The 16,620-nt window shown below is 43.6% G+C and overlaps 1 protein-coding gene across 3 annotated transcripts in view; it reads left to right on the forward strand.

Moving 5' to 3' along the window:
- MAN1A2 (mannosidase alpha class 1A member 2) overlaps positions 1-16,620 on the forward strand; it is a 144,288-nt gene that overhangs the window by 86,725 nt on the left and 40,943 nt on the right. For all 3 annotated transcript variants that reach the window (XR_005827949.1, XR_005827950.1, XM_040594493.1), the window contains exons 6-8: positions 2,514-2,608; positions 5,192-5,315; positions 5,725-5,818. Coding sequence is in view for 1 of the 3 variants with exons in the window: in XM_040594493.1 (XP_040450427.1) it covers positions 2,514-2,608; positions 5,192-5,315; positions 5,725-5,818 (313 nt within the window). In the remaining 2 variants the exon portion in view is untranslated. The remainder of the gene's footprint in view (positions 1-2,513; positions 2,609-5,191; positions 5,316-5,724; positions 5,819-16,620) is intronic.

Genomic DNA, 16,620 nt, shown 5'->3' on the forward strand with positions numbered 1-16,620 from the left:
GGGCGCTCGCAGGCGGAGGGGCTGGCGCGGGGCTGGCCTGGCTGGAACTGTCAGCGTCTACACTCACCGGCGCTGAGATCAGCTCAGCCCGGACTTCATACGCTCCTAACAGAAACTCCTTCCAGTACCATAGCTTGTTCCCCAAATATCGCAGTACATTTCAGATGGATTAAAAGCTGGGCAGTGGTACGTAAATAATTTACTGTTAGGAATTTTATTCTAGCGAGGGTGTTTTTAGGGATGTTCTCCCACTGAATATTCTTCCCTTAATATTTCAGCATCTTTTATTAATGAATAACACAATGTGTAGCACTTTCAGATGGTGCAGGATCCAAAAGCTGAAGCTGAAATTAGTGCCGCAGATGTCTTTCTGAACTGTGTACCGTTCACCTGGCGGTTGTCCTTCTCTGCCACATTTGGTGGTGAAGCTTGTCCGTGCTGTAGAAGAATGCCCTGCAGATGACTGCCCAGAGATCGGTCTGGTCTTGGCCCACCTACCCCTTAAAAATCTAAAAGTTCAGGATGAATTGGTGACATGTATTTACAGATGCAGATCAGGTCGTTTTTATGTAACTGGGCCGAGATAGAGCATTTATTTCTCTCTAAGTTTTTTTGCTTCCCCGCTTACCATAGACTCCACCAGTATTATACCTCTTATTTATACAATGCCTTCCTATTTTGACTTGGTCCTTTATTCGAGGTCAGAGTCTTACCTAAATTTTCTTGCTGAATTTCTGCATTTTTTCCTCAAAGGCTGTCTCTTGTCAGTATCTTTGCTAAAAATCATTCCAGCCCATATTGCCTCTGTTACTTTACAATTCTGTCCAACCATATTCTGAGGTGCCCTCTTTTTCAGTTTAGACACATCCTGTCTTAGAAGTCATTTAGAGTACCTCTCTAAAAGTTCTTTTTCCTGGCTCATTGCTTTCAGATCCACCTCCATCTCTCCATACTCTACTGCATCAAATACAATTAGATGTCATCTTTAATATTCTTTTCTGGTTTGCTTCATGTCTCGCTAGTCATCTCCTCAAATATTAAGATATTGATCTTTTCCAACCCTCATATGAAAAATGAGGACGTTCTTGATTACTTATTTTTCAGCTACTTTTCAGCTTGCTTTTCTATTGAGCATGTTTTCCATTTTCCTCCCATAGACTTTACAAAAGGGAAAAAACCTTTTTAGAAATCCAACAGAGTTGTCTTGTGGTCCTCCTTAAAGCTCTTACTCTTCTCGATTACCCAGTATTGGTCAGGTAGCTGGTAATAATAGAGTCATGGAATATCTCAAAGTGGAAGGGACCAGTAAGGGTCATGGAGTCCAGCTCCCTGCTCCTTGCAGGACTACCTAAAATGAAACCGTTTGATGGAGAGCATCGTTCAGATGCTCCTTGAGCTCAGACAGGCTTGGTGCTGTGACCACCCTCCCAGTGAAGAACCTTTTCCTAATGTTCAGCCTGAGCTTCCCCTGTTGCAGCTCCATTCCGTTTCTTTGTGTCCTAATGCTGGTCACCAGAGAGGTAACGTTTCCATAGTCCACCCGCGTTGCAGAAGTTATTTTGGGGCATGGTAGCTCTTTTTCACATGTTCGTGCAGTGCTTCAGACTGGTGAATAGCATTATCTCCAAATTATAAAGATACATCTACAGAAATGCAGTGAATACTGACAATGTGTTAATTAAAATGTACACTAACAACTAGCTGGTAGAAACAGCTTTATGCCATGGGACTCTGCCAAACGCCTTCCTTGGGAAGGGTGTGTTCCAGAGGCTTGGAAGGAACTTTCTCCCAACGGCTTGTTTAACCGATAAACATTAAGCTCTGAATAAGCCTATTGCAGATTTATGTTCCAAAAGTAAGCAGAAACAACACTAGAAATGAAGGAGGTTTTGTCTTGTCAGGAATTTCTGTGAGTAATCAGATTTGAGAGGGAAGATTAAGCCTATCATTATTTTCTAATGCATTATCAATGAAGGAAAAGCCATAGAAAATTGCGGGTTTTATATGGGTTTTTTGATATGGTTTTGCATCGGCAATGTTCATAAAAGAACAGGAACTTTGTCTGCACTATAAATCTGTCTCTCATTAAGAAGATATTGGAAATTTGTAAAAGTTAAAATACTTGTGTGGGGGTGGGGGAGCTGTCTCTTGATTTCTAGCTACGAAATTTAAAGTACGATTTAAAGACTGCTTTGGAAAGCACTTAAAATTCCTAATATTGGTGGAGGGAGGTGGGAGGAGAATTGATATTCTTTTTTAATAGGAACCTAAGCACTATCGCTGGAGAGCATGGAAGGGAAGAAATGAAAATGACAAGTTTTCTTTTCATGTTGAAATCGTAATGAGATTTATAAAGTGAGCAAGTGAAAAATAAATGATAAGTTAATATATTTTTTACAGTGTAAAACTTTTCTAATACAAAGAGGTGGGTGGGGCAAGGAAATTTCAGCCTTTATAATTCTTGGAGATAAATCAGACTTTGTAACTATTTGCAATTGATCCTACTATCTTAGGTTTTCAAGATCAAAGCAGTGCAACTGGCGGGAAAACTTCTTCCAGCCTTCAACACCCCTACGGGTATACCATGGGCAATGGTGAATCTGAAAAGGTAACGCATTTTCTTTTGTGGGGAAGTGTGCTCCTCCTCCCTCTGACTTCAGGTTAGCTACGGCATACGTCACTTTTCCTTAGCAGTAGAGCTGTAAAAGATGCAGACAAATTGGCATTCCTGGCACTTCGGGGTAACCTTAATAGAGTCCAAAGCATTCTACCTCGTTAACTGCAATAAATTGTGACCGTGACTTATTTTTTTTTCTTCTCCTCCTGATTCTGCAATAATTCCACATGTTGTTAGAACGTACCCAGCGTATTATGCCACGTGTTGCCCTGGGGCTTAATCATTGGCTCTCTAGTCATTAAAAAACCTATTAAAAACCATAATAATTTCCAGGCAGTGGTTGGATTTACTGGGTTTTATGTACTGTGTGGGCTGTACGTTACCTTCAGAGGACTCAGTGTCTGAGAAGATGGTGGGACTGAAGGTAACAATGAATTTACAGTTCAGCTGAGGTGTAAGGAGCAGGTGGTGAGCCCGCTGGGGTCCCTGCAGGTGGGGAGGCTCCTCGAGGTGCCTGTTGGGCTCGGGCGCCGGCGCAGGCTGCATTGCCCTGGGGAAGGGCATCGCCTTGCCCGATTTATCTGGAGTTGCTTGTTCAATGCCGGGATTCCCATCGGCTTTTGGGAGCGCGGTTTTGATGTGAAGTGTTTTGTAAATTTTTATGTTCTTAAACGGTAGCTGAACTGGGATGCGTGTCTGGGTTGTGTGCACAGTTAAGCAATTCAGCATAGTAAATAGCAAAGAGTTCTTCAATTGTTTTAAATCTTATCCTTTTAGGGGAGATATTTGTCATACTTTGTTAGATTGCGAAGAGGTTTAGGATTTCTTTAAGACTATCAGCCTCGTGTGCCACCTTGTGAAGGGGAAGAATCCTGACTTTGTCGTCACCCTCGGGTGAAGCCCGAAGCCCGTGGAGCCGGGGTTTGCCCCTCTGCTGGCGCAGGGTCTCACCACCCTTCCCTGGAGTTCTCTGCTCTGCTTGGGCTGCGTTTCCCCCTCCGAGGCCGTTTGTTGGACCTCTCTACAATTAACATTGTTTTGTTTAAATTTCGTGATGTGCTTTCTGCACGGCACTACGGTTTTACTCAGCCTTGTGTTCTTTCCGCAGTTTCCTAGGGCTTGAAATTCCTCTAAGTTACTGTTTTTGCTTTGTTCAGCCCAAGCCTGTGCCGTGGTTGCCGTGTGCTTGGTGGCCCAGGGTGGCCAGGCTCGCGGGCAGCACGGCGGGTTCCCTGGCTCAGCGGCGCGGGCGGCGAGGCTTCGGAAGCTGAAGCGGTCGCTGCGTGGGGGCCGCAGAGCGCAGGGCTGGTGGCTCGGGTATGGGGCGCGGGCAGGACGGCAGGGCCAGGGGGAGGGTCTGCAGTAGGCGGAGGGGAAAGGGCTGGGGTGCCTGGAGCTCCCTGCGTTGCCGGTTCTGGTCCTGCGGCCGCTGTGTCGGTCCGGCTGAGGTGCAGAACCAGCCGGCGTCGCAGCAAAGCAGCGCCTGTGTGCCGGGGGCAGGGGCGGCAGCAGGGGGGGGGGGGGGCGTGCGGCTGCCATGCAGTACAAGATGAAACCTGAAAAAAGTATTTGGGGAATTATTGACTTGTATTAGGTTTTGTGTTCATCATGAAACACCTAATTTTCTTTTTCTGTGAGAGCTGTACACCAAAAAAGCCCCGGGCCAGCCATGATTTTGTCTCTGCGCTCTAAGCAGCGGCTCCTGCGTTTTAAAAGGGGTTGTCAGAGCTACAAGGACTGCCCTGTGAGCAACACCTTCCCTTTACGTTTCCTCTTTCTAATTTGTAATCTAAAAAATAAGTAAAAAGACATTCCTAAGTGGTTGTAGTCTTACTGATAACTGAAATCTTTTATGAGAGGAGGTAGAAGTAATCTCCAGGAAAATGTAGTTACCTTCAGGAATTAAAAGACCTGATCCTGGAACGTGGTGAAAAACTCCCATTTTCAGTGAAACCAGAGGGAATTCAGGAGTTATGACTTAGCAAAATAGTATTTCTTAAAGTGCAAAAGACAGGAGTTATATGATACTTGCTGTTGATTCTTTACGTGAGCCTGAGGAACTCGTGCTGTTCTGCCTCCAGCAAGCGTGCTGGTTTGGGGTGCAGGTGGGATGGGGCCTGCTCCCGCCCTGCTGGAGTGTCCGATACTGCCTGGAAGCACACCCCACCCAGGCCAGGGGGACGCAGCAGATGTCCAGCAGAACAGGGAGGCGAGTGCTGCCACCTTCAGAAGCATCCTCCTTCTCTGAGAATTGCTTTTGATTCACGACCTTAGGGACATACAGTGAATAAACAACTGAGGTTGTGCCCAGTGTTAGGTCGTTATATTTCTGTGATGTTGAGATATTATATTTTTTAATCAGAGGACTTTATGTTGATGAGGTTACGGTATCTTCTTTCCAGAAAGACCCAACCAATGAGCCAACTGATCAATCAAACCCCAACTCCTGTAATCTGAAGTAGGGGTTAATATTTTGCTGTTACTTGGTTAATTTGCTGCGATGTTTTTTACTAGTGCACAGTAATTCTGAATCTTGCTGTTTTCTCTTTTTTATGCATATTTGTTGGAATTCAGTGGCGTGGGTCGAAACTGGGGCTGGGCTTCTGCCGGCAGCAGCATCCTTGCAGAGTTTGGAACCTTGCACATGGAATTTGTCCATCTCAGCTATTTGACAGGGGACCCTGTATACTACAACAAGGTGGGTCTCAAATTCAGGTTTTTATCATACAAGTGTCTCTTATGCTGTTTCATCATAAATTGCAGTAAAGGGGAAGTACTTTCTATATTGAATTGTGTTTGCATTCTTGGTAGCAGGTAACTATTTTCATACTTGTATTTCTTTCAAGTAGAAATTTATGACAACACAAGTTTTCTTACATGTTTCAGCATACATTTAAAACCCATAATTTTTAAACATGTTTGTGTGAGCAGTCCTTTAAAAACAAAAACGTACTAATCTGCAGGAAGCCCTCAAGAAAGCAAGCTTCTGGGTTCAGATTAAGAAAATTACTACTGAAAGAAAAAAAAGAAAAAAAGATTAGATTTAACTATGTGCAGAGAGCAGATGAACCTTGTTAGTGGTGATCCTGATTCTTGATTTAATTTAGGTCATGCACATTCGGAAGTTGCTTCAAAAAATGGATCGTCCTAATGGACTTTATCCAAATTATTTGAATCCAAGAACAGGCCGATGGGGTCAGCGTAAGTATTCTTATTTTATTCATTCCTAATTAAAGCTCTACTTCTTACTTTGTTGCTGAGTGGGAGATCAGAAAGACTACTCTGTAGGGTACAAGCAGAATTGCTTGAGAACATGCAGTGTAGCAGTGTAACTTGGGCTGGAGATCTCCTGAAACCGATTTTTGCCTGTCACTCTCTGAAGGCACCAGCTCAGTTTTTATGGTACTTCCCGAAAGCAGCTTCCTGCTCGTTCTGGTGCCTGTCCTTTTAGCAGTCAATAAAGTCTTTGGTAGTAAAGCATGAGGCTGCAGATGGTTTCCTCACTTTGGTTTTGTTCTGCAAACCATCTGGTAAGTGGCTTACTGTACAGTAACGGGGAAGTGATGTGCGTTGTGGTGGTTAAACTGGGGCTCCTTCACCTGGTGTTAGGGCCGACGTTTACAAACATCGTTCTTCTGCTTAGTGGCATGTGGAATGGCACCACGAGCCTCCTCATAGATCCTGCTGGTATCAAGGTCTCATTTTTTATTTTTAAAAAGGAAGGGGGAAGGGGCTTTGGAATAAAAAGAAAAAAATGTTTTTGTTGCTGACAGTGTGAGTGGAGAGAGAAAACACAAAGAAAGTCACAAACACAATTCTTTTTCTTGAAGTGATTCTTCCAGGAAAACTTGAGTGGTGTAGTGCTGTCAGAGTGAGTGTGATAAGAGAATCTTTTTCTTCAAGGTTTCTGTTCCTGTTTCTTTTATGAATGCAAGTTTATTTAAGAAAAACAGGCAAGATCTATTTATGAACTGTTTGACATCATTGACAGGCTTCGAGGATTTCAGTGGTCGGCATTAGATACCTAGCAGAATGTGTTGTGGCTTGCAAACAGAATTTGCATCTGCCTTGGAGCCGGTGTACGAGGGACGTGCATGCGGCTGGCGTTGCCACGACTCTGAAAAGAGTCACCTCATGCCATCATTAAGGCCAAAATTCTCTCCAAAGCATCTAATGTCTTTGAGAGAATAGTGACACCTTCTAAGATGGACACATGGGTAGATGACAGAAATTCTTCAGACAAATTTAGGTTGATCAATGCACTCAGAAAAAAAGGTGAACAAATAAAAATATTCATCTAGTATTTACTCCAAAGACAATTCTACCTTGTTCTGAAATAATTTCTTCTATTGCTTTTTGCTGTTCCTAACGAGTTGCTCCTGCTGCTTCTATCAAAGGTGGTCTAATGTGGCGTATCACCTGGATTCTGTAGGGGCTGTCTGTCAGTTGCAATAGTAATGCTCAGAGTTAGCAGCTCTTGAAGAAAATAATCCTGGTCGCTGAGAATAAACATACAGTGAAAATTTTAACTTTGCAGAAGTTTGATGGAGCTCAAACATACTATTTAAATGAATTTGGAAAGATAATACACTTGGGACTAAAGCTTAGGGTTACAGGCTGAGACTTAAGTTCTTAGGATAAAAAGAATACAGCTTCATAGAGCCTTTAATTTTTCTGTGCTGCTCATGAGTCACAAACCTATTTCCTCTAATTTGGTTGTTGGGGGGTCTCTTTTTTTTTTTTTTTTTTTTTTTTTTTTTAGCAAATAAGCTTTCAGTTACAGATAGAGATGTTCTGGTAGTATTTCTAAGATTTTTCCCCAAATGAGCAAGCTTCTATAAACGTATCTTGAAATTTTTTTGGAGGGACAAGATAGCAAGAATTGATAATTCTATTTTTCCTTTTGCAGACCAGGTGAGAAACAGTCTTTATTGTGTCTTTGATAGATTGCTCCTCACTGAAATCTGTTTGCAGAAGTTTAAGAGGTTACAGTAAGGGTGCACGTGCTCTGGAACCCTGGACACGTGAGCTGGAATAGCTGTGGCTTAGGCAGGAATTTTCCTTCTGCCTCTCTTGCAGAGACTGTCCCCTGCATCACAGCAGCCGGTTACGTGAGGGTGATGCCTTTACGCGCTGCATCTCAGTTCACTGGAGGGCTGGGGTCTGAGTCTGTGATACTGATACTGCCTTGAGTCCCATTGTTGTTGGTAAGGGCAGGCGAGGCTTTCGTGTCCTCCTCGGAAGGTAATTTCAAAGAGCATTGTGTTTGGCTTGTTACTTACTTTAGTACTGGAAAGGCTGAGACAATGGGAAGAGTATCAAAGCGTAACTTCTCTTCTTGCAGCTTCTGGGAAGGCTGCCCTTTTCATCTTTGCTGTGACCTTTCCTTTGATGCATCTTATCTTGTGCAAAGTACCTTCTCCACAACTCTTTATTTGCCTAGATACGTGTAACTCTTGACTCTGACCTTTCTGGGTTTTGTTTTGTGGGTTTTTTTTTTTTTTTTCCTCTTCTGCCTCACTTTTTTTTTTCCCCCCTTCTCAGACTTTTTTGGCTCAATTTTAGTCAGCTTTTCTATTAATTTGTACAGTATTCCATCTAAGTCATGAGGGGTATGAAACAGGTAAAATAAATCTACCTAAATACACTGTTGAAGAAATATGGGATATAGCTGCAATACAGCATCATTCTAGCAGTGGCTTTATTTTTTGTTTCCGTATCCGTCATTCTAGCAGTAGGTACCTTCTAGTGGCGGGTACCTTTATTCAAAGTAAGAAAAACAGCAGTGATGTGCACATAGCAGTCTTAATACCAGTTGATTGTCCAGAGAGTATTAAACAAAATATATAATGGAAGAAACCACTGAGGTCAAGTTTTCTCAGTGTTTATTTTTTGTAAAGAAAAAATTTAGATGATTTGAGTAGAAGAGAAAAGATAGTATTTCTGTGTTGGTTTTCTGATTAATTTTGTTCTAGCAGGCTGATAGGTAGACTTGAATACTTAAAGGCCATTCCTGTTGTGAGACAGACTTGTGGAAGAAGAGTGAAGCCTCGTTCTCTTGGCTTTGCTGCGGCCCCAGGGGGCTGTAAGCCGGCTGTAGCTCTACTTGCAACAAGAGTTTATCTACCTTGATACCTGGTAACGTATTTTGACACCTTCTCTGAGGTGTTTGCACAAGGAGCCTGGGTACATCCTCATTTTGTGTTTTTAACCGAGAAAGCTCACGAGGACTGCATCTACTTTGACTTGCCATCCCAAGAATTAACTGTTAGCGTGAGCCACTAATGTGCCTTGAAATACCCCATCTGGAAACCTTCCCTTCCTTCGTCGTCTTTGCTCCGGGGATCTGTGCAGTCGTTGATGCTGCCATGTAAGCAACTTCTTCGCACATGTAGGGTCTCACGACGTACTGCCTTTCTTTTTTTGAATCTCAGATTTTGCAGAATCTAAATGTCACGTTGGCCGTCAGAACGTTATATGAACTGGATATAATTCATAAATGCGAAGCTTATATCTCAGCTGCGGGTGTTGGGAAATCAGTGTTAAGTCAGTGATAGGTTTTATGGAGGGGGAAGGTGATATTTATTTGTTTACAGAGTCATTAAACAAGCCTGGTTTTAGCTGCTGTCATTTTCTCCTACGTTTAATTCACTGATACTTGTGGGTACCAAACCACTTCCAGTTGTCTGGACTCAGAGAAGAAAGGGACGCTGGCTACCCAGTCCTTTTCACCTATCTAGGGTTCTTGGATGATGATGATCTAGCTTTTGGACAGATCTTTCAGAGCTTCTGGACATCAGCAATATGTTACAGCGTTTTTCTGTGCCTCAGAATACGTGTGTGTTTAGCCCGCGCAGATCCGAGGCCATGTTGCTGTGCCTTGTCTGCTTTCAGTCATTCAGATGCCTGCTTTAAATGTGGTCCCTTCCCTTGGGTTAGGGGAAGGGGAACAGTGGATGTGACATTCTGCAACCTTGTCGCTGTCCTTCTGCTGGTAGGATGCAGGGTCCGATGAGTCATTTTGCTGCGGTTTGATTAATCAGAGCACAGGCCCTTTGATCTCAGCGTAAACAGCGTGTTCTGCAGTTTCACTGCTGGGGAGCGGTGCTCTGGGGACAGTGCCCCAGCCATGCAGACCGTCCTTTTTGCTCATTGTTCTGCTGGTGCTCACAGAGATGCATGTTTTCATTCAAAAACCAGTCGATGTTTCTGAGACAAATACCTAAAAAGGTATAATCAGTAAAGTAACGAAACCAGTCAATTAGTAACTATGGTTTTGTCAGGAAGGATGTGACTGACCGTTGCTTTCAGGTTCTTCACAAGCTGTCGCGTGGAGTCATATTGTGTGACATAAATCTAATCTCTAGCCATGTCTTTGCAATGTTTACATTTTTATGAGCACGTTTCCCTGTGCGTTTAATGCATTGAAGCAGGGTTCTGGGGATGGATTACCTCCTTTCTTTTTCTGCCTGCCTCATGAAGCAGCAGCAGCCAGGGCCAGGAGCCGCAGCAGGCAGGGCTGCACGTGGGCTGCTGTTGCATCCCATCATTTTTTTTTTTCCATTTAATGCCATAAAACCCAACCCTAAAAACTGTGGGGGCAGTGTCTTCCTGGTCATTGCTAAATCTCCGTGGTTTCCAGTGAAAATGCTTCATAATAGAGCTGTACACGGTGGGGCCCTTGCTGCTTGGAGCAGGAATGGAGCTGGTTATACCCCAGAGGAGGAGAATGATGTCATGTGTAGGCTAAATATTTGTGCTTAAGATTGTAATGCGCAGGTATTAGCACAGCGTGAGTGGCGTGACAGACAGCTTCTTAATGGGTTCTGCTCAGGATTTGTCAGCTCACTGGGGATTCTGCTAGAAGGCAGAGCTATCATGCCCACAGGAGTGTTGACAGATTCAATTTTTACTTACAAACTGAGGTGATGGTCCAGTAGGAACAAGTGATTTACAACACTTCTGCCTTCGGGTTTCAGTTTCTGTAAGATTGAAAGGAAAATAGCCGGCAAGAAACATTTTCTAACCTCTCACAATAACCTACATTTAACTTTGTTAGCTTTTCATTTCACTTGGTGAGTGGCTGGTTTGGTGTAAGCATCAGAACTTTGAATTTAGATTATTTTCAAAAACGGTGACAGTGCTTTCTAGAGGAGCCTGCTAAGCAGATACAACTAGGATTTTTATTAAAAGCAAGAGATTTCAGAATTGTGGAAATTATTTGGTACTGAAGAAAGGTGATTTTTTTAAAATGAAAATATATTGAGAACATTTAATTCTAATTTGCATTTGCAAACAGGTTAGCTGAGAATACCAACTAGAACAGCAATAACAAAGAAAACACCAATTTGCATGTTATTGCCAAGTCAGGACATGCCACTTGTGTTTGCAGATTTCTCTGAATTGGGCACTTTTCTGCTTTCCAATAGTGGAATAAATCACTGCATTTCATCTGGTTCCAATATCTCTTGCAAGTGATAGCGTTGTTGGAGGGGAACCCAGATGGCCCTGACTTCCTGCACCTGGGCTACCTGTGGGATTACCTGGGCTGGTTACATTAGCAAGCTGTCGGCTTAACTAAAATCTGGTTTTAAGCTATATATGGCTTCCATATGCAAGAAAACAAGCAGAAGTACCTAGTCTATGTTAGCCACCTGTGTTTATTACACCTTAGTGATATGTGAGCACATTAACAAGTTACTGTAAAGTGAGCTAGTGTGAGAATTTATGGTGTGGGCGCTGAGTAACTATTGCTATTAGGAATGTAATAGCAAATACTGAAATTACCACCCCTGAATGCTGATGTGATGAATGTTCAGACTGCAGCCTGTTCCACAGTGCTGTGTTCACGTCTCCTCACTGAAAACAAGCCCCTTAGCAGGCAGATCTGCAAGTGGACTAAGTTAAAAGCATGATGAGGGGGGTACCCTGGCAGTGCAGTTACATCGGCCGACATCGTGTTGTTGGTGAGTCCTTGTATGTGTATTAATGCACGGAATTTAAATGCTGCCTTTCACGTACAAAGTGGTGACTAGTCTCTGAAGACAAATAAGAGGGTTAGACATGTTGCCTTAGCACCTTTTGGTGATGTTCTCACTTCCTTGCAGTTCCCTGCATCTGTTACTACAGAGCAAGTAAAGCACAACCAAGGTGGCTGAATGGGGGAAATCTGTACCCTCGATGTCCCCGTTGCTTGCGCTGTAGGCTGGCCTTTAAATGAACCAAAGCAGATACCTTTGTAGATGTGCATGTTTCAGTTTCTTCGGGTGGTCTTTCATTTCTAGCAATACATTACTAAATTAAACCAAACCAAGCACTTTTAATTTTAAAATATTATTTAGAGAAGGCATCTGTTGATTTAACTTAACTGGATGAGATTGACACTTCCATTAAAATGGTGCAATTTTCACAGGTAGAAAAAAACAATAAAAACAATTTTAAATTATTGTCATCAAGTTAGTGTGAATACTGGATGAATATTCCTAATTTTTTATGCCTCTCTGTACAGCTGGTTTTGCACTAATGCTCTTGGGCTGAGCTACGTAATTAATGGAACTGCTTAATTTAAACTCTCGCAGGTAATAGACAAACCATGAGCAATACACCCCATCTATTTTCATTTGTCATATGACGTGGTATCAAATACATAGCACCATCTGTCTATATTTGTCAGTATTTAAAGGAAAACTGAAAATAAATTTGATCTAAGTGTTTGTAATGCAGTTTGTTAAAGAAGTTCATAAAACCACTGTGTCCAGCAGTCTCCAGGACTTGGAGATTCCTCCTTCCCAGTCGCTGAAGCCCAGCCAGGTAGGGGTCCCTCCATCTCAGACTGATGGATGCAGCTGCTGCTGTTACTGGGTGCAGGTCTGGCCAGCAGCGAGGCCGAGGACGTGTCCTAGAGAGGTGCGCGCGTATGCTGCGAGGAGGATAATGCGGCTGCCCGCAGGCTGCACCAGCGGCGCTGCCTTTGTAGCACCCGGCGCCGCCGTGATGCGCATAAACCATACGTGCAGGCAGCCAGGTCTTGCTGCTCCTTGATGTCCCCTGTCAGGTAGATGCATATGCTTGCACGCTCCTTGCAAGTGCCCGCACACTCGTGGATCCGTCAGCACCCGTGGGGCTGGCAGCCTGCCCGATGCCTGCGCTCGAGCCCTGCAGCCCAGGCACAGCCGCTGCCTCAGAGCTCGGGTCTTTTCAGGTGCAGGTCTCCTCCTCCTCACTGGTGTGTCCAGCTTGACGTTTGCTGGTGAATTCCATGTACACACATGCACTCGGGGTTAAGTTCAAGGGGGGGTGGGGAAAACCCAACACGGTTGTTTCCAGTTGCCAGCACATAAACCACCATATGGACCTGCAGCCCCTTTCTCCAGTTGCTGGCACTCTGACCGTGCAACATGCTTCCCAGTCCCTCCAGTTACTGGCACCAGACCTCTCTTGTGTGCCAGCCTGTCGAGGTGCTGGCATCTAGCCCTGCCAGCTCTGCAACCTCTGGCTGCTTCTCCAGCTGCTGATGCTTGCACCTTGCAGCACTCACACGTAGGATAGTGACTGGGGTTACACGCTAAACCAAAGGATTTAATAAGAAGATAAGGCAGTCAGTGCTGGTAGGGTGCAGGGCTCAGACAGACAACTGTGGCGATCTACAGCCTGTTTATGTGCGACCAGACCCTTTTAAGCCACCTCGTCTCCATTTTTTCCCCTGTTCATTCCTCCCCAGTCCACCCTGATCCTTCCCTTTCCGTCCCTTTGGCCCTAAATAGCTCATAAAAGTTTTATCTAAAGCCACAGGCCCTTTCTGCTGTCCCATAAATAGATTTTACAGTTCTGCAAGTCCCCTGAAATATCTCACAATGCTCATGACAATCACGTTGCCCCCTTCTCACCAGCGACAAAGTTCAGGGTGGCTCTCCCACGTTGTGCCAGAGAAAAGTTCCTTTAATGGCCCGTCCATCAGTAGCTGGAGAGTTCTGCTCTGGGTTATTGTTTGTTACCACCTGCCTGTTAATGTCCATGTTTAATTTACCAATTTCCTTGTCATTCGTTACTTCTTCTGTACTGAGTATTCCTCACCCAGATAACTTGATGAGGAAGGTGCTTTCCCATTCTGTGTACCCCGCGTGAGGATGCTGAGAACGGTCAGCGCATCGGCTGGAGGGTGCTGTCCTGGCTCTCTGGAACGCAAACTGTCAAGGGTGCTGCAGAGGCTGATAAGTAAACGCTCTTTGGATTTCTATTATCGGCACTTTCATTGTTCAAATTAAGCAAGAAGCCCTTTCAGCCTTCACACCTACCTCTGGGAGATCAAAGCCCTTGCAGATTGTAAGGTGGAGTGAATAATACTGAGAAATGAAGTGATCTTTCAGAAGATCAAAGATATATTGCAGACAGATATTTCAGATAAAAATATAATTGTAGCATAAACTAACAGGTTGATAGTCTAGTTATGGGTAGTGAGAAGGATGCCAGTATTGGATAATTCCTGTCTTTGCCAGCTGCAGCTGCTAGCGTTCTCCTTTAATTATGAAGGTGCTTTGAATTTTCTGCCCCCCACCCTTACATTGTTCATATATTTACTTAGATCCTTTGTTTAGCAGAATTAGTCTCTTAAATGTTATCTGTTAATACCCCTACAGGCTCTAAGAAACCAGCGACACCAAGAGTTGCAGAAAATCAAGTTGGGACATATAATGTTAGGTTCTGGCAAAAAATCCATAACCCAAAAGTATCGGAGGGAATTGTGCCAAGCAAACCTGTATTTTACAAAATGTATTTTACAAAAATCTTCAGATAATTGCCTTCAATTTCGACCTGCGGGTAATAGTTTCTAATGCTTTAATTCTTGGGTGATTTTTTTCCTTTCGGTGCAAGGAAAAGATTTTTCTTTCTTAAATAGAAATGGTGCAGGATTAAAATAATTTATCTTGTCTATTGTAGAAATACTTGTAGGAATAGTTCCCAACCTGACTTCATCTTTGCACATGTATTTGATTTAGCAAGTGAATTTCTTTTTTTATGTGTGGTTGGAAAGTCAGTTATAGAACTGGAGATGTGCAATCTGCGAGGTGGTTACTTTGCTGACTGGTGCAAGCCTTTATTGAGGTGGTTTTTTTTTATTTCAAATCTGCTTTCAGTTGAGTACATTAAGAACAAATAAAAACACAAGATGATTATTAGACTTCCAGCAGCAGGCATGCACGTACCAGTTGCGGATGAGGAGGTGGGGGTGCTTCTCTGCTGTTTAATTTTCTTTGCTATCTTGACAGATGTCCTTAATTTTTCTTTCCAAAATATTGGGTCTCATTCTGTATTTAGGAACATGCATGTGTTTTGAATAGAAAATAATCTATGTAATCTCTACTGGGGAATTCCCCCTGCCCTTTTGCTTTACAACCTGGTACAAATGTAATTAACTATGTTCCAAGAAAAGGTTGCATTCAAATTTGTTTATTCATTAGAAGCCAAGAGCAAGCTAATCTGGTAAAACTTTGCTTTAATGAAATACAACAGAGCTGTGCGTTGTAGGGAATAATGCTTTCTCTAAGTCTACAAGGTTAAGACATTTCACTGGTCTGTTGAGCAAGATGCTGAAAAAGCTGAACAAATAAAAGCTTTGTTTAGTGTGTTAAAGATTCTAGTGTTGCTGGAAGGTTAAACATGTGTATGAATTATGTATTTGAAAAGGAGTGTCTATAAATAATTCCTAAAGGAAGGAGCTGGATATGGTGTTAACTGGGTTTTGAAAGTGCTTGCATACGTTACTGTGGAAAGAGGTGAATATTTTATTTTGCTGTACCACCAAACCGTACTTGAGAGCATGATCTTGGTGGGGAATGAATCAATATCTAGAATTTTAAATCTGTCCTGCAACAGCTTTAACATTTATTTTCTTTGCTGTGAATTCAGTAAATTAATCTGCATGAAGAGGGTCCAGCATGTCTTAGGGTACTGCCTGGTATTCCCGAGGGTTTCATTTTTTGGCTCTGCAGACAGCTAACTGAGAACAGCGGGGGAGTACGGAGGCATCCTTCGGTACGTGCTCTGTGAGCTCCTGTGGAATCTTGCTATTTCTTTAACAACTGATTTTTGTCCTAGGGTCTCCGTATAGGTAAACTGTATTTTTGAACTATTCTAGATTTACTCATTTCTTACTAAAGGGGAGCCTGACAAAGTCTGGTTACAAACTTGTTGCAGCCTGATTACAGCTATGTGTGTTTATTTTATTCCTTCTGCATCACTTGCTGGAGCCTGTGCACCTCTGGTTCTGTCAGCGCTGTTCTCCAGACCCCAGATAGATCCAGATGATGCATAACAGCCATTGCGTCTCATTCTTTCTGCAGCATGTGACACTTCATAGTCTGAGTTACATGTGGACGCTTCCAGTTTGGTGACACTGAGGGAAGAGGGTCTGTAGTTTTGTTCAGTGGATGCTGAATGCGTCTTCCTGATGAGTGCTTTTAATTGTGCCGTTCCGCTGGGAGCTGGGCTGTCCGTAGCAGCGAGGTAAAGTACCAGCTCGTCTTGGGCATCTGCCTGAAGACATAGCTGATGCCTGGGTGCAGAGCACGCTGCAACGCTCCTTGGCCTATGTGGTCAAAACAAAAGGGAAGGATGGCGGTGGCTGCAGTGCAGACATGGGCTGTGGTACCTCAGGCTCAGTCATGGCATGTGAACGGAATGATTCTTACCATCAGCACAGTGTGCTCGCACCTACTGAGTGACCAGAGCCTCGGCTGGCTGCGTGTGCCGGTCAGGTGTCTGTCATAAGAAAAATGAGAGAGATAGACACAAGTCTAGAAGGAACAAACATGCAGAGTACCTGGATTTGTATTGCAGGGGGCGTAATCTGTTAAGTACATAAAAACCAGAGTGAGTCTCGCGCTGCTCCTTTGACTCTTGACTGCCGGCGTTCATGTCTCGTGTACGTATACACGTGTGTGTATGAGTACGGGAGCGGCCGCGCTCTTGGTAAAGCTTGGAGGAGAAGGCGAAGTTGGTGACTG

The sequence above is a fragment of the Falco naumanni genome, chromosome 5 (genome assembly GCF_017639655.2).
Source record: "Falco naumanni isolate bFalNau1 chromosome 5, bFalNau1.pat, whole genome shotgun sequence".
NCBI classification, from domain to species: Eukaryota; Metazoa; Chordata; class Aves; order Falconiformes; family Falconidae; genus Falco; species Falco naumanni.